General features: G+C 35.2%; 2 protein-coding genes, 1 long non-coding RNA gene and 1 other non-coding gene across 5 annotated transcripts; 1 reads left to right on the forward strand and 3 right to left on the reverse strand.

The window, feature by feature from the left end:
• Window positions 1-4,849: 4,849 nt before the first annotated feature.
• On the reverse strand, window positions 4,850-5,494 carry LOC132186202 (uncharacterized). The gene is made up of 2 exons (XR_009440729.2): window positions 5,348-5,494; window positions 4,850-5,235 (listed from the first exon to the last, which is right to left on the reverse strand). It is a non-coding gene; the product is annotated as an uncharacterized LOC132186202 (long non-coding RNA).
• On the reverse strand, window positions 4,899-5,010 carry LOC132188890 (small nucleolar RNA Z103). The gene has a single exon (XR_009440949.2). It is a non-coding gene; the product is annotated as a small nucleolar RNA Z103 (small nucleolar RNA).
• A 3,592-nt stretch (window positions 5,495-9,086) lies between the features above and the next one.
• LOC132186197 (dof zinc finger protein DOF2.5) lies at window positions 9,087-11,018 on the forward strand. 2 transcript variants are annotated; one of them, XM_059600050.2, is made up of 2 exons: window positions 9,087-9,156; window positions 9,851-11,018. In XM_059600050.2, exon 2 carries the CDS (start codon window positions 9,872-9,874, stop codon window positions 10,631-10,633), a length of 762 nt encoding a protein of 253 aa, XP_059456033.1. In that variant the 5' UTR covers window positions 9,087-9,156; window positions 9,851-9,871; the 3' UTR covers window positions 10,634-11,018. The 2 variants fall into 2 exon arrangements, with proteins under 2 accessions (XP_059456033.1, XP_059456032.1); XM_059600049.2 differs by having other exon boundaries at window positions 9,094-9,264.
• A 2,312-nt stretch (window positions 11,019-13,330) lies between these two features.
• On the reverse strand, window positions 13,331-18,869 carry LOC132188276 (ORMDL family protein). The gene is made up of 3 exons (XM_059602696.2): window positions 18,420-18,869; window positions 15,552-15,700; window positions 13,331-13,709 (listed from the first exon to the last, which is right to left on the reverse strand). The coding sequence occupies exons 1-3, from the start codon at window positions 18,603-18,605 to the stop codon at window positions 13,571-13,573; spliced, it is 474 nt and encodes a 157-aa protein (XP_059458679.2). The 5' UTR covers window positions 18,606-18,869; the 3' UTR covers window positions 13,331-13,570.
• Window positions 18,870-19,582: the final 713 nt, after the last annotated feature.

Below are 19,582 nucleotides of genomic sequence, written 5' to 3' on the forward strand. Positions count from 1 at the left end.
GATTGATTTTGTGGGTTTTATTTGTTGTTAATTTTGGGTGTAAATCCTTTGAGTGGCCGTGAGAGTGAAGATAGAGTATTGAAGATGGAGATTTGGTTTCTTGAGGGCAAAAATCAACTGGGTTTCTATTTCTGCTAGTAATTTTGCTTTACTTGAACTAGATGAAGTGCAGAAGTGCAAAAGATGAAGAGGGCGGAGAAGAAGAACGGAGAAAAATAATGGAGATATCTGCGTGAAAAGGTGTAAGAGGAGAGAGAGTGTGTTTTTTATGATTATAATAATCACAAGGACCAAATTGGGTTCAACTGTAACAGCTGATGGTTTAAAGAACCATATAGGGAATCTGCTGTGAGGTGTTTTTTGTGATTTTTTGGACATATTCTTTAAATTTAAGGAACAAACCCCCTTATAGGGAGTCTGCTGGGAGTGCTCTAAGGGTCATCACTGCCGACTTCGTCAACGCAAAATATAAAATGAAAGCAATTACAAAATCACCGACTTTGAGCGGCTAGTGAAACACTAACAGGCAAACAACCCAAACATCTGTGCCCCAAAATGGTGATGAGTTGACTCTTTTCAAACTACCAATTCATTGTCAATGTCTCTTTCCAAATTATCAATTGTATTAAAATTCTTTCTAAATTACTAAAACAATGTCAATATACCGCTCAAAAAATAAAAACAAAAAACCAAGGGTCATTTTAATTTTTTTTTTCTTTATAATTTTTTTAAACAATTAATTTTGGTTTTTGAAAAACCAATGGGGTCATTTTAATTTTGTTTTCAATTTTTTTAAACAATTAATTTTTTCCTGAATTTATAAGGATATTTTTGTCATTATATATATATATATATATATATATATATACATATAAAATTTAAGATCATGTTTTTTTATTTTTACTATCTTAGGGGAGAGATTGGCATTATTTTGGTAGTTTAGGGAAGACATTGACACAACAAGTAGTTTATGGGGACATTGACACAAAAGTAATTTATGAGGACATTTGACAATAAGGTGGTAGTCTTAAAGTAGTATGCATATTTTTTTCCTAAGTTTAACTTAAGACTTCTTCTTATTAAAGGTATGGGCCACCAAAGCAGGCTGCATTTCGAATTGCAGCGGGAGAGTTTTAGCCCTTACTTTGATCAAGGCTTTATTCAAGAGCTTGACTTGTCACCAAAATATTTAACCAAAAGAGAGGGTAAATTGACAGAAATAATGTTCAAACTCAGAGCCTTTATTCTAATACCATATTAAATCATCACTTATCCCAAAAGTTTAAACCGATAGAAACAAGTTAATTCAATCATTTAACTATCCAAAATTTGAACTTGTGGATGTTATTGATGCGATTATAAGGCAGATAATGGACATTCAGCCATATTTATCATCTGATTGTATTGTTCCTTGGTTGGTTTATCCCAATTCATGCCAGCTTCCTTTTGCTCCTTGTACTAATGCTTTTGCATCGATTCCTTAACAAATTGTTGATATGTTCATGAAATTTTTTGGAACTATTCTTGGCATTGTAACTTCCTATCATATATATTGTCCAAATCTCCATGAATTATATACTAGCCATACAAGACAGGCTGCTAGTGCGTATAACTTGTTTTTTGAAACTAATTTTCTGCCTTTTGAAGCAATAGTACTTTGACCATAGAATAGTGATGAAGTCAAGGTGAAAGTATAGGGAGATGGCAAGAGAGTAGGGGTGGGCACAGGTCGGGGCGGGGCGGGTATCGGCCTTTTCCCCAACCCGCCTCGCACCCTGTGGGTTTGAAAATTTCAACCCGCCACCCAAGCACAGACAACAATACCCGTGCGGGTTCGGGTATTGCGGGGCAGGGCAGGTATTGCGGGTTGTGTGGGTTCTTTTCCAGATCCTCTTTCTTCTCCTCCATTTTCGTCAGATCCTCTTAGAACCCCGAGAAACAAACAAACATACACAACCCTACATCAAACTTATAAACAATGAAAAAGAAAACCAAAGAATGATTCATGAAAGAGGTCTAGAGAGAGAAAAAAAACCCGAATCGACAAGATCATGGTCTGTAGAGGTGGGAGCGGCGCAGCAGCAGTGGTCTAAGGAGGTAGAGCGGCGGCGTAGACTAGAGAGAGAAGCAAACGAGAGGCGGAGAGAGAGAACACACTGGAGAGAGAGAAAGGGAGACGAGAGAGCGAGAGGGAGAGAAAAGGGGAGGTGGCAGAAGAAAAGAGAGAGGCTGAATAGACTAGGATTAGAATTTTTTAGTTTTTATACTTATGCGGGCGAGTCGGGGCAGAGCGGGTACCCGCAGGAAAAACTTAGAACCCGCAACCCGTCCTGCCCCGCACGGGTTGGAAGAATCCTACCCGAACCCGCAAAAAAACACATGAAACCCGGGCGGGGCGGGTTTGCGGGTTGGGCGGGTTTTTGCCCACCCCTACAAGAGAGGATAGACCATAGAGGATAAGAAAAAATTGCAGTAGAGAGCATACTTAATAATTGAAGATTCATAAGGCAGTGATAACTCCAGGATATGAAGCCATGCTATTCCAGTGCATGCTCAAATGCATCAAGCAGCAAGGTAAGACTAAGCAGGAAATGAATCTTTTTTTTTTCTAATTTGAAGTCTCAGCAAAATCCTAGAAATCTAACAACACATGGGCAGCAACTTAATCATGAACAAGTGCTAGAAGTTTATGTGCCAACATGTAGTCCAAATATACAATGACTATGACAAACATAATCAAAAAGCTCATATAGAGTGTAAAAAGTCTATTTAGAAACCAGTAGAGAAATCCAAATAGAATTGAACGTTTTAAAATGATACAAACAATTAAGCAGACCATCACATAAAATAGAAGTAAATACTTCAGACATATATTCCAACCTAATGAATTTGATGTAACTAAGAGCAAATATCGAATTTGATTCATGAACTCAAAGGAAGACAAGTTCTTAGTTCAAATACAGATTTTAAAAACAATTTGAAGAGAGCTCGAACGATGGACTGGCTTTAAACTGAATGACTATCATCTTACAAAAGAGGTGGGCTTCTAACTTTCATACCAGTTCACTACAGGGCATCTAACATAATGAGAAAAGAAAAAAAAACTTTGGCACATCTATGTAATATCCTTTGTTCATGAAAATTCAATTACAAGACAGAAAGATACTGCAGTATTATTTTACAAATCAGCAGCTACGAAGGTGAAGTGAAACAGTGAGATTTTTTTTTTCAAAGAAAATAATAAAGGAAAACTACACTTATCCCCCTATGTATCAAAGGTTTTACAATCATAACTTCGAACTTTTAAAAGGGTATAAGAGACGTTTTATATGTTTATTGTTTGATTTAACCATAAACCCTAATGGTGGGGTGAAATTAAATAAACAGGATCCTTTCCAATCCATTATGGACTAGAAAATATTCAGTTCATGGTTAGGATTTCTTCTCAGAAATCCTATGGTTACAAATGGAACACATATCCCACTAATAAAAATAGTAATAAAATATTATTTTAAATTAAAAAAAAAAAATTAATAAAAAAATATGAAAAAAGATGGCCACCCATAGGGGGTGGCCGGCCACCCCCATTTTGGTAGCGGGTGGCTCAATGGCCGGCCAGGGGGTGGTTCGGCCACCCCCATCTTGCAAAAGGGGGGTGGCCAAACCACCCCCAAGAGCCTGGGGGTGGCTCGGCCACCTCCTCTGGGCCAACCCTTTTTTTTTTTTAAGGGAAAAATATAAAAAAGCCCCCCAAATTACTAGTGGTTTTCGATTTAGCCCCTAATATTTCAAAAGTGATAAAGTAACCCTCCAAACTACCAAACTATTGCATTTTGGTCACTCCGTTAGTCAAAACCGTCACTTTGGATGAAAATTGCAAAACGACGTCGTTTTGTTATGGGTAAGTTACTACAATGCCCTTTTATGAAAAAAAAAAAAAAAAATTTGGGAAAAATATTAAAAAGCTCTCCAAACTACCAGTCGTTTTCATTTTAGCCTCCTAACATTCAGAAAGTGATAAAGTAGCCCCCAACAAAACGACATCGTTTTGCAGTTTCCGTCTAAACTGACGGTTTTGACTAGCAGAGTGGCCAAAATGCAATAGTTTGGTAGTTTGGGGGGCTACTTTATCATTTTTGAAACATTAGGGAGCTAAATCGAAAACGGCTAGTAGTTTGGGGGGCTTTTTTATATTTTTCCCTTTTTTTTAACTTGGCCCTTGGGGGTGGTTCGCCCTTGGGGGTGGTTCGGCCCAAGGGCCATGGGGTGGCTTTGGCCACCCCAAACAGGCCGGTCTGGGGGTCTGGGGTGGCCGAAGCCACCCCACCCCCCTTTTGCAAGATGGGGGTGTTCGAACCACCCCTATAGGCCATGGGGGTGGTTCGGCCACCCCCCATTGGGGGTGACTCAAGCCCCCTTACCCAAAATGGGGGTGGTTGGCCACCCCCTATGGTGGCCCGCCACCTCCTTCTTTTTTCTTTTATTATTATTATTATTTTTTAATTAAAAATAATATTTTATTATTATTTTTATTAGTAGGATATGTGTCCCATTTGTGGCCATAAGATTTCTTCTCAGAGGACTGGAGAGGATCCTGTTCCGAAATTAAAAGGGGTTGAAACATGAGATACGGACATCTACAATAAATTTTGTTCTAAATGAACAAATTATATAACACTTACAAGCACAATTAAAATTGAAATCAAAGCAAAGTACTAGAGATATACTGAATTGCCATGACAACAAAATTGAAAAAATCTGCAAATGCTACACCCTACGAAACATACATCTCAAACAATTTCTGTAATTGCATTGTTGTGGAGGAGTAAATTAAATTTTCATTGAATGATAAAACTTAAAAAAGAAAAAAAGAAGATCATATCAGAGTAATGACAGAAAAGGAACAGAAACACTTGGCTTGGTTTCTCAAAAGAGAAAGAATAAAAAATAAAAAAAAATCGCTCAGTTTAATCAGCGTCGATCATTTGGGGAAATAATCATCACTTCTTTTCTTCTCAAACCAAAAAGGTACAAACTTCCTAACATTCACTACAAAAAAAATCAATACTTCGTGAGGATTAGAAATCTGTAAACCATGTTGCCTCTACTTTATTTTCCTCCACTTTCTCGGCAACCAAACACCAAGAAAAGAAATTCAAAACCAGATTTAAAAAACACACTCAATCACAGACCACAAGTTGAATTGAAAAGGCTTACGCAACTCAGAGCCAATCACTGTCAATGAAAACGAAGGGTCAAAGACGAATAGCGTTAATTCCAAGCTTAATATCATTCAAAGATATAAACTTTCATTTTCTCAGCAACCAAACGGAAGATAAAAAATCACCTGTGCAACTTAAAGGCTGAAACCGAGACCGAAGCTGACCGAAGAGCCAAGAGGTCACCTGAAAATTGTAACCGAAGCTGAGTCAGTGAGAAAGGGGGAAGCAAGAGAGGGCGAAAAAAAAAACACACAAAAAAAGAGGGGGGCCAAAATTTTTTCCCGTCGCAATGACATTTTTGCCCTTATGACTTTAATGATGTAGTCACATGTTTTGTTAGCATGCTTTTACGTTAGTTTGAAGTACTCGCGTTTTTTTTATTTTTATTTTTATTTTTTTATTCTATGTCATTTTAAGGAATTTTTTCATCTTCATTTTATAATAAGAGATTCAGAGTATAAAACTCTTATAGAAAAACATAGCCAAAATCTATGAAAAGTATAACATCGTAGATATACTGAAAATTTAACAATAAAAAACATATCTACCTCCTCCGATCCAATCCATGTGTACACTTCATTTAAGGGGCAGATCTATTCTTGGCAAACTAGATTTGAATACATGGGTAGGTCTTATCTCTAAAGAAACAAGCTTTATTGACCCGACGGTGAGACATACTCCTCACACCGAAACTATTCCTTTATCCTCTGCCATTTTCTTGCTGAAATGTAATAGCTTTTAAAATTACCATTTGATCAAAATTTAATAATAATCAATCACAAGTTTAATGATGATTTTAAAAGTCACATCATTTTTAAAGTGACACAATAAAAATACAAGAGTGACTTCTAACATTATTCTGTTAGTTTGTATAATTGTATGCAACTACAAACCAATTTATAAGAAATTTGTGTCCTTAGTTGAATGACACTCTTTGTTCATGGTCTCAATTATATTATCAAAAGTTCATTACATCTAAATGCTTTATGCTTAATGCGATGCAGATTAGGCTGATTTTCCTGTTGACTGTCATTCCACCATAGGTGTTTTATTAAAGTTCAAATCAATTGCTTAGTTTATTTTTTAATTTTTTTATTTTATTTTAGAGCATGAGAGGTGTACAGTGGAAAGATTACTTAGAATGGAGCAAAAAGTCGGCTTTTTTTTTTTTTTTTGTGACAATTTCTCGGTATGTAATCAAATTTTTACATTGACATTTTCAACTGTTAACATTCAAAAAAAGAAAGAAAGAAAAAAAAAAACAATTTGGAACCATATAACAATTTCAAAATATGAAAACTCGTGGAGGAAAATTGAATAAACTAAACGTTAGGCGTAACAAAATAAATTATAAGTCACATTGATATTTTTTAAATAATAATAAAAATTTGTTGAATTTTTTATTTATTTTGTTTGTTGACTCTATTTTATTTTGGCTCAAAAACATTTATTCAAATCTTAGATTCGTTATTATATATGATTATGATACATGTATAGTTTAAATTCAAATTTCCCTTGGAGCATCTCCAACAGGCCTTTATATGTAATTATATTTAGTTATTATGAGTCATTTGGCTTTTCTAGCGAACTCTTTAATAAAAATAGAGAGTTTTAATCCAATTTGCAATTTACTCTGTAGCAGCGTCTACTAATATAATATGAATTTGTTTTTGTCTTGTTTTTCTCTCCTAGTCCTTTGTTTCTCTCCCTTCTCTCTTTTCTCTCATCAAAGGATTAAAAAATAATATTTAAAGAAAAAAAAGAGTTTAATATAAAATTTGTTGAAGCGTGTAAAAAAATTAAATAATTAAAATAAAAATTTATAGTTTTTTATCTCTCGCTATTTTGACTACTTTTATCGGAGACGCTCTTAGATGAGGAGTTATCCGGTGTTCTATGCACTGAGAAAACAGAGCATGGTTTGGCATGTTGCCAAATCAATTCAAAAACTTGAAAGTAATTTAGAAGCTGAAGGAGTCCAACCCACGTCTACTCCTATATGTATATGAACATTGGAGCTAGGTAGGCTACCGACCTAGCTAGCTCTGTCAATGGAGCCAGCTCCATGATTTTCACGTTTGAGACAAACCCATCACCCGTCACATTCTCAACTAGATTATAACTTTCACCCACCAACATACTCTCTCTCTCTCTGGGCTTAGAGAGAGAGAGTGAAAGTTAATGGTGTTCTTGTCTCCTAAAAAGTGCATGCTTTTTAGTTTTTATTATCAAAGAGATACATTAAAGTAAAAAGTTTATTCACGATGATATGCATGAAACAACACTTTCAAAATCAACTAGATGAAATAAAAAGTTTATATATGTCAAATGTTCTTTCTACCCATTTTTATAATATATATTTTGCATATATTGTTAAAAAAGAATCTTTTTTTTCTTCTTCCTTTGGGTCCAAAGGAGTGAGAACGGGATATAAAGAAAGTGGAAAAAGGTAATTAAATAGTAACACGAGTCTTAAAAATTCGATTCATGATTTTCTCTCATGCTTAAAAAATTATATGTTCTTTCTGCTCGCTCTCTCAAAAATTATATGTTCTTTACACTGATGTTCTGATATGATTGAATCAAGTTATGATTCAGTTGAACTTAAGAGAATTTATGCAATTCCCAATGTCTACAACTTTTTTGAATAGTAAAAAAAAAAAAATGCATTTGTTTAAAATACAAGCAACATTGCATTATTGTTTGACACGTGCAGACACGAGCATGTAAATCATTTTATGATGGCAACAATTGTTTCTTCTAAAACGTTAGTTTATGGCTAATATAATTAAAGCATTTAATCTATATGATGAATTAATTAGTAGTAATTTACAAGTGAAAACCTTAGTAATTAAGCAATGAGTTTTCAATTAACACACCACCACTCTCGTAGGAATAGTAAAATGATTTAGATATGATATTCGATGACACGCTAATTCTTGATGATGGGGCAGCTGGCCAGCCATGGAGAAAAAAAAAAAAAAGAAAAAAAAGAAAAAAAAAAAGCTACCCATCTGAAATTGCCACTGAGATTCAGGCTCCTTGGCTTATTCGAAGAATTCAATTTCAAACCCCCAGGTGTCGCCATCGTAAAAAGGACACCCAGCACAAAGATTTATCTTCCGCCCCACCGGCGCATTATGTGGGACTCCACCTCCGCCTCTTTTGTCGCTTCTTGTCGGCTTTCCACTCTTCCTCTCCTCTCCTTCCATCAACTTTCGTTTTTCTTTTTCTATATATATATATATATATATTTGAACATCAACACACGGCTTCTCACTCTGTTCTTTTTCCCCCCTCTCCAAATCTCTACCAACTTTCAGGATTATTTACAAAAAAGGAATTAAAAAAACACAAGAAAAATCGTAGACCGTCCAATATTTAAACCCAAAAAAAGAGAATATTAATTTTTTATATTGCTTAGCAAGCAATCTTGGGAAAGTTACTACAGAGAAGAAAATAATTGCAAAAGGGGGTTGAAGTTTTAGCCAATGAAATCTTTTCTTTATGATAATCCAAACAGAAACTTCACCCTGCTCTGCTCGTGAGTGATCCATAGAGAAACACTGAAAGGAGGGTACGTACGTGTATATATGAGCAGGGAAAAACAAGAGGAAAAAGACAATCACCATCATCAGGTCAAAAAAGAGAAACCTCCCCCACAGTACACCCTCATTATTCCACCAACAACATTAAAGAAAAAGAAAGGAGAGACATGACAAAATCAGACAAAAATTCCCACATAAAAAGAATACCAAAAAAAAAAAAAAAAACAAAACATTAATTAATGTAGTGGTATTTCATAGTTGTAGTCAAAACAAACGCATCTTTATTTAAGTTTCATCATACATAAAGTAAAGCCACCACATAAAGCCAGCACACAAACAATCTAAAACATTCTTTCTTCAACTAAGAGCAGCTGCAGACAAAGGAGGTGAATTCTCTCTCTTCTTTCTCTCTCTCTTCTCTCTGAAGTCATCCGTTGCTTTTCTTGCCCCTTTCTTCTTCTGAATTCATGGATGGTACTGCTCAATGGCCAAAGGTGGGTGGAGTTGTTTCGTTTTCTTTTCTTTTCTTTTTTAATTTAATTTTGTTTAATTTAGGATAACATATATAGATCAAGTTCCACTTACTTTTGATATTAAGATTGTTGTTAGTTTAATTTCATCCATGACTTCTCTGCCGGACGATGTTCATGCTCACTGCAAACCCTTTTTTTCTTTCTTAAAGATAAACATGAAAGCTTCGCACTTTTTCTTTCCTCACTTTTTTGCTCATGTGATAACAGATAAAAGGAACTGGAAAAGGTATTTTTTGTTATTATTATTTGGTCTTTTACTTTTTTTTTTCTTTTTTTTCCTTTATCATGTTTTCCTTTGATTTGTTATTGGTATCCCATCTTGCTCGTTAGATCTATCCTAGACTTATGGATTCATTCTATAATGATCCTTTAGCTAGATTTATGTATAAAGCAACGAGTAAAGCTATTTAACATACTGCTATATTACTGGAATGATGTAATTAACAAAGGTGAATTTTTACACTAATCAATCGTATGATAATTGTATAACAGTCTTCTTTCACTTGCTTTCTCTCTTAATCTTTCTATTTTTTTATGAGGGTTTCAGGAAGAAGGACCGGAGAAGGCGATGGAAGGCACAAGGCCTATACCAGAGAGAAGGGCAAGGCCTCAAGAGCACTTGAATTGCCCAAGATGCAACTCAACCAACACAAAGTTTTGTTACTACAACAACTACAGCCTTAGCCAACCAAGATACTTCTGCAAGACTTGCAGAAGGTATTGGACTGAAGGCGGCTCTCTCAGGAACGTTCCTGTTGGTGGAGGTTCAAGAAAGAACAAGAGATTTACAACAACAGCAGCAGCAGCATCAACTTCCTCAAAGATTCCTGATCTTAACCCACCAAACATCTCACAGTTTTCTTCTCAAAACATTAAGTCCAAGGAAGGCCAAGATCTCAATCTGGCTTACCCAGCTACAGAGAAGTATCATGGGGTATCCCAATATCTTGAAATGCCCAAAATTGAAAACAGCAGCAGCAACCAACAAAACACTAGTCCTTTTTCAGATTTGGTGCTGAGAACTGGAATTGCTCCAAGGGGTTTGAATTCTTCTTATATGCCTCCACCAATGCTCGATTCAAATACATGTACACTCTACTCAACAGGGGCGTTTCCTTTCCAAGAATTCAAGCCTACTCCTGCAGGTTTCTCTGTTGATGGGCTGGGAAGTAGGTATGGGGTTCAAGAGAATAGTGGGAAGCTTTTGTTTCCTCTTGGAGATCAATTTAAGCAGAATATTTCAAGCACAAATGAAGTTGAGCAGAATAAGGGACAAGGGAGTACTTCAACTGGATATTGGAGTGCAATGTTAAATGGGGGATATTGGTAAATAAAAGAGACATGCAATGAGGGCAATTCCATGTCTTTTTTAGGTGGTTTGGTTACTTGTTTTATGGTTGTCCAGAACTAACACTTAGAATACATATGGGATCTTTGCTTTTTCATTTTTTTTTTTTTTTCTCTCTCTTTGAAGCTAGTCAGTCACAGGTGGGGGTTCTAGAGGATAGAAGAAAAGGTGAATATAGGGCTTGTGTTGGTTTTTCCCTTTTCCATGGAGAACATGGCCAGTATTCATATATTCTTCTGTCGTCAGAAGTAGTTTTATCAGAAGTTTTGTTTGTTTTCAGGAATTGTTTCTAAAGACTTGTGAGAATTTGTAACAAAAAACACATTTGCTTTAGTTGGAATTTGATATGATGGCGTTGCATGTGCTCTTTTCGACTTTAATGTCATGTTCAGTAGAGAGATTTTAGCAATTTTGTTGTTCAAATTATTAGTAATTCACGCACCAAATATGAGAGGCGGTTTAAAATGTTCGCTTACCTGGTTAGACAAAAAAATTTTATAAAAGGTCTTTCATATTTGCTGTCTGAATTACCAAATTCATCCACTCCAACTGGTATGAGATATTTCAACCAAGAAGGCAGGCAGGCATGAAGAAGAACCTTGAGAGCTGATGAGAAATTACAAAATATTAAATGGGTAGAAAGAAGCAAATTGTACATATAAAAAAACCAGCATACCTGCCCCAACCAAAAGCAAACCTAATATTGGAGAGACCCACTGAGTGGAAGATGAATGATGATAATTACTTGCATGTCATCCACCACATGCTTTCAAAAATAAAACACAAATAGATATATATATATATATATAGAAAGACTTGCTACGACGATATTTCTGATAAGCCCACGTCTTCCCGGGACCACCAAACATTCCTCTCGGCAAGCGTGTTGAAAAACTATTTGTGGATTTATATATGTATATATAAGTCAAATCGATTCATTTTTGTTTTGCTAATTTATCTCACTTTTTCAGTAATGTAGAGAGCAGGTAACTAAAAGTCTTCCTTTTCCGTCCCGTCTCCCTTAAGCCGAATAAGACATTAATCTATTTTATTTCTGCTAATTTAATTTTAAATGGATAATATTTCTTTTATTATTAAAATTTAAAAATTCCGACATTTAACGGTTTGTTTACACTAATCTCAATCGAATCCCAGTCCTTATCATTATTTTAGCTTTAAATACAGAGTTGGACTACGAGTACTTGCGGAGTAAGTACTGATAAACTGTTGGGGGGTTAATTGGATGAAAACCTTGAGAAGTGTGCTACAATGCATCTTTTACTTATTATTATTATTAATGAGTACAAGTTATAGAAACCAAATCAAACACCAACAAAATAACACTAACCATATGGAGATATCTATTTTAGAGTCTCAAAGAGGATCCTCAAGAATATGGAAGGAGTATGCAATAATGCTGCCAATAGTGTTTGTTGTAGCGTCCCATGATAAAAATTTATGGGTGTCATGAATGGTACCTAAAAGGTTCTTAGCTTCAGATCAACTATAGACTGAGTTGTAAAGGTTAATTAAGTGATATATCTACAAGTGGATAATAAGTCACAACATTGGACCGAGAGATAGATGACCACAAAATTAGTGTCACTTGAGGTGCAGATCTGGATTTGAAGTCTTTTTTTGTAGTAAAGGACTTCATCATAAGAGAGTTGAAGGAGCAAGGGTAAAGATTCGTCAGATCTACCCAGATAAACAAAGGAAGGTGGTGGTGCGTATAGCCCACACATGCATAATGTAGTAGTGTGGGGCATACACTGTAATGACGGACGTAAGTAGAAAGAAAGGTAACTAGAGATGATGGCGGAAGGTAACGTGGCTTATGTGGATGGAGAGATTGCGATAGATCTAAGATCCAAATGCAAACAAAAAAAAAAAAAAAAAATGTTGAAACTAAATGGAAAAGAGGAAATAGGAACCAGAAGAAGGCAATAAAAAGTTTACAAGGGCATGGGTGCAACGGAAACATCATGGATGATGTTGTGCTAGAATGCTTGTTCAAGTGGCAATAATGCTTTTACAGCATCTAAGATATTGAGAATATGTGAAAAATTGATCGTTCATTTGACAAAATTCCTGAGAACTATGATTCCCCTCATACTGAATAGGAATTGTCAACTCTTGCATAATATCTTATATTTGTATAAATGACCAGTGACACTTGTCACTCAATGTCAGCTTTTTACTTTAAAAATAACTCCAGAGTTCATGTTAGGAAAGAAAGAAAAAAAAAAAAAGAGATTACTTCTCTCCCAAATTAGATTTACCATTGTTTATGGCTATTTTTGCCAAGTAAAATATAATCCACAAGGATCAAATTATTTATTCTATAGCTACTAAATAAATATGTAAAATATTATTTTAAATAATTAAAGTTCATTTTCTAAATATGGTGGTTTCTTAACTATAAATGATATAGATTCAAACTCTTAAGTATATGAACAAGAAAAATATGATATAAAAAAACTCTCAAAAATTCTAATTCTTGTGAGTTTGAATTATCAAGATTCGAAATTCTGATTTACCGAACAAGCCAGTACTAACTTGTTCATCACGAACGAGGTGTCAAATTTCCAACAATGTATGCAGATGTAGACATGTTATTGAAGCACATTTTTTCCTATATGCAATTATTTAATTGCAATGTCAATATATGTGATCCACTGAAAAAAGCACCATGATAATCCATATGTATAAAACTTCTCTACTGTACAAAGATAACTCAATACAACTATTTCTTCAATATCTAAGAGACTTGAAGAAACACTGGCACAAAAACATTACATATTTGAGTATCCTTCCTGTTCTGACTTCTATACAGAGATATAACTTCTAACCAGAAGATGTGAAGGATAACAGTTTTAAGCAGGTAAATCTAACTCTTTCCTGGATGCAAACCGCACTTCACTTATCTGCATTAATTCCAAAGATCCGGACCTTGTGCATATTGGGGAACTTGGCAATAACCAGCACAATCACAGCCAGAGTATTGAAGAAGAGCATAGGGTGCTGGTAATCAGTCGTGTGTGAGGCTATCAAGTACCTGTCAATTAAAAGAAAGAAGAATCAATGAGATTCTACTGCAGCTTTCACAAACAAAATCCAAGTAATTGGCATGAGTAGCTAAATAAAAACATTTCACAAGGTAGTAGCATCACAATTAAACAACCTTAAACAAAACATGGACCCACTGTCAGCAAGATGAATTTTTTTGACTCCATTCCAATATAAACTCCAATAAGAACTTTGGATTTCTAGTTTCTGCTAGCATTTCGCAAATTGAGGAAAATATTTTCAGAACATTGAATTTCTATTTAATGTTTCACTTAAATCGGTAGATGCTTCATTTGCAAAACTGCAGGAGGGTTTCTCGTGATTTACAACGAGCATCTTGCGAGTGATCTTTTCACACCTTGACGTCAAATTTCCAGGAATAAAACACTAGTTATATGCACAATAGATGGTGATAAATGCTTATATACATGTGAGTGTGATTCAAAAAGAGAACAAAAGTAATAGTGAACTACACATTCTTTGCCAAAAGGAGGGGCTCAAACAAAAGTATCATGTCTACACACCTCACTCATTATTAAACTGTCCTTCCAACCAGGCGAATGCAGGTCTTAACCTGGGAAACTTTTTTCTTTATTGGTAGGTTACACACCAAGTGGGCCTTAAACCACGACCCCATCCTTTACCCTATTTTTATGGGGGAGGGAAAATGCCATTTCAGTCAGAGCTCGTTGGCTTAACTTGGAAACTTATATGAGGTGTACGTCAATCATATTAACAAAAAACAAATGTACTGTGGCATGCATTAGTGAACGAAATTGGCCTGTACAGGCAAAACCATTGCCATAACTAATCCAATTTGACCAATACAATTCAATTAACAGGTTGGGATCAAGTTAAGCTCTCAAAACTAACAAAAAAAATTATAACTTTCTAGAAGTACTAAAAACAATCGTGATGCTTATTTATCTCTCTAAAAATTTAAAAACCAATGGGGTTGGCCTCCAGATAACAACTGACCACATATATTGGCTTGGAATTTAGAACGAACTTTATCTCCTTAGCAATTTGAATTAAGCAACTTTTGGCATAAATTAAGACCAGCACCATCCATCTTTGCATAAAAGAAGTGTTGGTGCTTAGGCCAATGGTGGCAACGAAAAAAATACTAAATCAGAAAGATCCTTATCATATAATTAGACAAATAGCTAAAACCACTTACCCAACTATCCTCAGCACCAATTCGTAAGAAAAGTAAATTATTATTTTAATTAATGAATTAAAAATTGCTACAGAGTATACTGTAGACATGGGCTTTACTTAAGAATATTGATGATAGGTGGATAGACAATTTTTAAAAAAAATGATGGTGTTAAAAGACTCAACAGTATTAAAGCATGCATGCAATGCGGATATAGTACTGAGTAATCCAAGTCCAAGAAAAATTCCTAAAAAATGGACATACTTGCACACAGAGAGACAGAGAGAGAGAGAGACAGAGATCAGACTTTCCTGATTAAGCACAAAAATAAGCAGCAAGCAAACTGACGTGAACTAACTTGACAACAACAAATTCTTCATTTACTAAAAGAATTTAACTGCACAACAACATAATTTTACATAACAATAGAAATTTTTTGACATGTACATAACAATAGAAACACTTTTTTTTTTTTTTTTTTTTGATAAGTAAAAAATATATTATCAAACAAGCAAAGGGCCGCAACCCATGTACACATAACAATAGAAACACTTAAAGTAAACAAGCAGATTAATGCATATGATACCACAAAAAACACCGAAGGTTGAATGACATATAAATTGACTTACAAAAATCTGAGCATGTTGCATAATACCATAGAAATAAACTTACAGTACAAGAGGAACAACTGTTAAGAACTTTCTGTTGCGTGTGAGCTGCTTTCCGTTATCTATTTGCTCCCACCAAGTCAACCTATTGTAGATTCCCTGATCTTCAGCAAATGGAGTTCCTTTCTTCCAGTGAAAGAAGTGATAGGTGACCTGAAGGAGGAAATACTGTAAATCATGCATACAGGGAAGTGAAGAAACTTGACCTAGCAGTGAAAGGCATAAACTCACACAGCAGAAGAATAAACATAGAACTTAAGCCTTTCACATGATTTAACTAAAAGAGGGTCTTCGTTGGCCTTGTCTCAAGTGAATTTAAAAAAAAACATAATACAACTAACACACCTGTCAAGATTGAGCCCGTGAACTCACCCTCCACCACTTATTTAAGGAGGATCAGATGCCATTTGGTCTGAAAACCAGTGGTAAAGGGGTTGATCGGGGTTGTGCAAGTATTAGGTTCGAGTGGGATGGGGGGCTTGTTTTAATTTAGAACTCTCACAACATTGACATTGAAAGAATATGTTTAAGCTGGTATAAAACGAAAAATGAGTTGCTATATTCCATTATTGAATGATAAAAATCCAGTCTCTCATCTGGCCTATTCATCAGTCAAGAAATTGCAAAAGACAGCAACATTTCAAAGACCTCAATGTATACATGATTAACTTCATCTCACCATCTATATGCACTGGTCCATTCATGCTTTAGCTCCCTAGAAACTGATGCCCATTACGAGGTGAAGAAGAGAACAAGCAAAGACGTTAGTTGATATGGTGTATGGCATGCCCTTATAGTGAAGCATGGATACAAGAGTGAAGTTTGGAATCATTGTGTTTTCTATCTTCAGATTACCAATTCAAAGAATTCCAAATCTAAATTACAGAAACAACATTCTCTTATTTGTCACTCCCGACATTCTAATCTCTTCAATCAATCAAAGTGCCTTGGAACTCTATTGCTCTATTTTGTTGATCAGAAAAATCTTTTTTTATTTTTTATTTTATATATATATATATAATCAAAATTTATTAAGAACCCAAGGGAGCACTCAAGTATACAGAAAAAAAAAAAAAAAATATTCTTGATTTTGTTTTTTTAATAACAAGGAATCCCTCTAAAACAGGGCTACTTCGTGTATCCACCCCTGTCAGGTAAACCTCGGACCTGTGTAAAGTGCCCCCTCCACATGGATCGGGTAATATTGGTTGTTGGCCCCAAAGAATTGTTTACGCCCAAGAGGATTCGAACCTTAGAAATATAAAAACAATCATAAGCACCCATCCAGTAAAAAGGGTATTAAAGAAGAAGGCATTTAACTCGACCGCCATCCTCTTATTTTCATCAAAGATTTGGTCATTTCTTTCTCTCCAAATACATTACATTATGCAGAACTTTTTTTTTTTTTTTTGGCACCGAGTATCCAGAGCTTCGCTCCGACTAATCCTGGGGGTGCACAAGCCCTTCGCAAGGAGTTTCTCACAAGTGCACCTCGATTAATTCAAGGGGCAAACCCCCAGTCTGATGGCCCTAAGAAGCAGTTTGCACTGAGTGAGTTTCGAACCTAAGACCTTGAGGAGAATACTCAAAGTCTCAGGCTATCCAACCACTGAGCCAACCCTTTGGGGTTTCACATTATGTAGAATGTAATCATCCTCTAAATAGCTTCACTTTAAGGACTGCCAAATTGCTCTCTCCAACAAGCAGAGAGATTTCTCACTCAACGAGGCATGCCCCATGGAGTTCCATAAGGCACTAGCTATTTCGCAATTGAGTAAAATGTCTCCACTCTTCTTACACAAGCAACACCAATTTACCACAATGATATGCTGCTTCCTTAAGTTATCCAAAGTAAAGATCTTACTTAAAAAGGCCAATCAAGTGAAGAAAGTCACTCTCAAAGGAGCCTTACTCTGCCAAATACACTTCCAAAGAAAATAAATGCTATCATGGGGATTAAGACATTATAGAAAAATCTTATATCAAACAACCCTTTCTTGGAGGGATTCCAAGAAACCTTGTTTACACTGATCTGTTTCAATCTGATGAAATACAACTGATCAAAGAAACAAAGTAAAGAATTCTAACTCCTAATCATTAGCCACTCTCAGAAAAACCTGACCGGTTAAATTTTTCAATCCAAAAGATTCTACAATTTAAGATGCAAGAAAAACTAAACTCTGAATTGAGTGACAACACCTTGGGTACATAAAACTACATTAAACTATTAACCGAGTCTGATATTACTACTTGGCTTAGTTCAGATTTCTCCAAAAGCAATAAGTGAAACATCAGATTCAACTGTTTAAAGTACATTATCCTTTCAACTGTTTTATCAACAAAACCCAGGGTAAGATATATTATATTATTGCAAGAGTGCCTTCACAAGACTGATCTTGTTTTCTACCCATCCATACAAAATCCAAAATCAAACGTACAATCACTTCTCTACAACCTATAATCAGCAACTTCTAGCTTCAAACAAGAAATATTATAACATGGGTCTTCTTTCTTCATGCACAAAATACCACAAGAGAAAACAACAAATCATCAAAATAACCTTAAACCCAGAGCAAACAAAAGCCAAATTCAAAATTCATGCAAAATCATCAGAATCACAGCCAAATACATGCCCAAGTAAAAAACAACACAAAACAAACAACAATATGGCTGTTCTGTCTTTCATAAAAAAATACCAAAATCAACAGCATAACACAATCACAAACTCTAAGATCCAACCCACATGCAACCCAATTGAACAACTTTTTTTTTTAAAAAAAAATACCCAATAAATACCCTTCAAAACCCAAAACTCAAAAAATATAATAAAGGTAGAGAGAAGGAGAGAGCAAGAAAGAGAGTATGAACGTACAGCGAAGTGGCCGATATTAACAATGGTCCAGGCCATGCCAGGAGAGCAGCCAAAGATGGAGAGGACGAGGAGCCAAGAGAAGAAGAGGATGAGGATATACGTAGTCCACACCCCTGGGTACATGAACCACTCTGTGTTCTTATTCGGATCCGCCGGCGGCACAGCCTTCACGTACAGATTTGCCATCCAAATTTTCAATCAATCTTTCGTTACCGGATCAAATTCTTTGATTGGAAGCCGATTTATGTGCCAGAATAGTTTTTGCTAATTGTGGCTTTGATGGGTCGAACACCAAACCTCAAGAGAAGAAAAGAACCAAAAAGCAGAGCTCTCAGTACTAGTTTCTCTCTCTCTCTCTCTCTCTCTCTCTTCGTGGCGAGGATGAAAATGAAGCTACAAAGCCTACAAGGCTACAATTGAATACCCAGATAGAGAACAATAACAACGAGAACAAAAATCTACGCAAGACGGCGTCGTTGAGGATTTCAGATTTTTCATTTTTTCATTTGCGTGGGTTGTTGGATAAATCAGATGTGCATTTAGTGCGGAGGAGTGGAGGACCACCGCAAAACAAAAAATAATGGTAAAAGTTTTTTTTTAGAGTTTTTTTGGAATCATTCAAAATGTGATGTGACTTTTAAAATTATCAATAGATCAAAGTTTAATATATCATATTTTAAATTTAACAGTAATTTTAAAAGGCACATCACAGGGGTGGACCTTAAGATGACTTTAGGAGGACTTATAACATTACTCTCCAATGCTACAAGTCCCTCTCATGTCTCTCTATAGTCCCTCCAAGAATGATATGGGTCATATGACTTTTAAAATCAACATTGAACTTGTGATTGATCATTATTGAATTTTGATCAAATGATGATTTTAATAGCCACATCATTTTTAGAAGGAGTTAAAAATGACACAATAGAAATTTCTAGAATTACTCTACTCGGGAAAAAAAAAGGAAATTTGTATTTAAAAATTGTTTTGAAAAAGCGTTTTATATTTAAAATTTTTTGTTAATAATTTTTAAAAATAATTTTTTAATTTTATAAACGAAAAATATTTTTAAAACTATTACTAATAAGTGGCTTCTTTCTATAACATATTAACATGTTATAACAACTTGTTACCATAGTATGATAGTGCGATTGCTTTTATGT

This window comes from Corylus avellana, chromosome 6 (assembly GCF_965113065.1).
Source record: "Corylus avellana chromosome 6, dhCorAvel1.hap1.2, whole genome shotgun sequence".
In the NCBI taxonomy this organism is placed as follows: Eukaryota; Viridiplantae; Streptophyta; class Magnoliopsida; order Fagales; family Betulaceae; genus Corylus; species Corylus avellana.

Bases quoted from the DNA above. Each gene is read 5' to 3' on its own strand.
- LOC132186197 (XM_059600049.2), top strand. From the start codon at position 9,238: ATGGATGGTACTGCTCAATGGCCAAAG. The intron at 9,265-9,850 runs GTGGGTGGAGTT...TGAGGGTTTCAG, and splicing joins GTACTGCTCAATGGCCAAAG to GAAGAAGGACCGGAGAAGGC.
- LOC132188276 (XM_059602696.2), bottom strand. From the start codon at position 18,605: ATGGCAAATCTGTACGTGAAGGCTGTGCCGCCGGCGGATCCGAATAAG. The intron at 15,701-18,419 runs GTACGTTCATAC...TTCCTCCTTCAG, and splicing joins TTAATATCGGCCACTTCGCT to GTCACCTATCACTTCTTTCA. The intron at 13,710-15,551 runs GTAAGTTTATTT...TTTAATTGACAG, and splicing joins ACAGTTGTTCCTCTTGTACT to GTACTTGATAGCCTCACACA.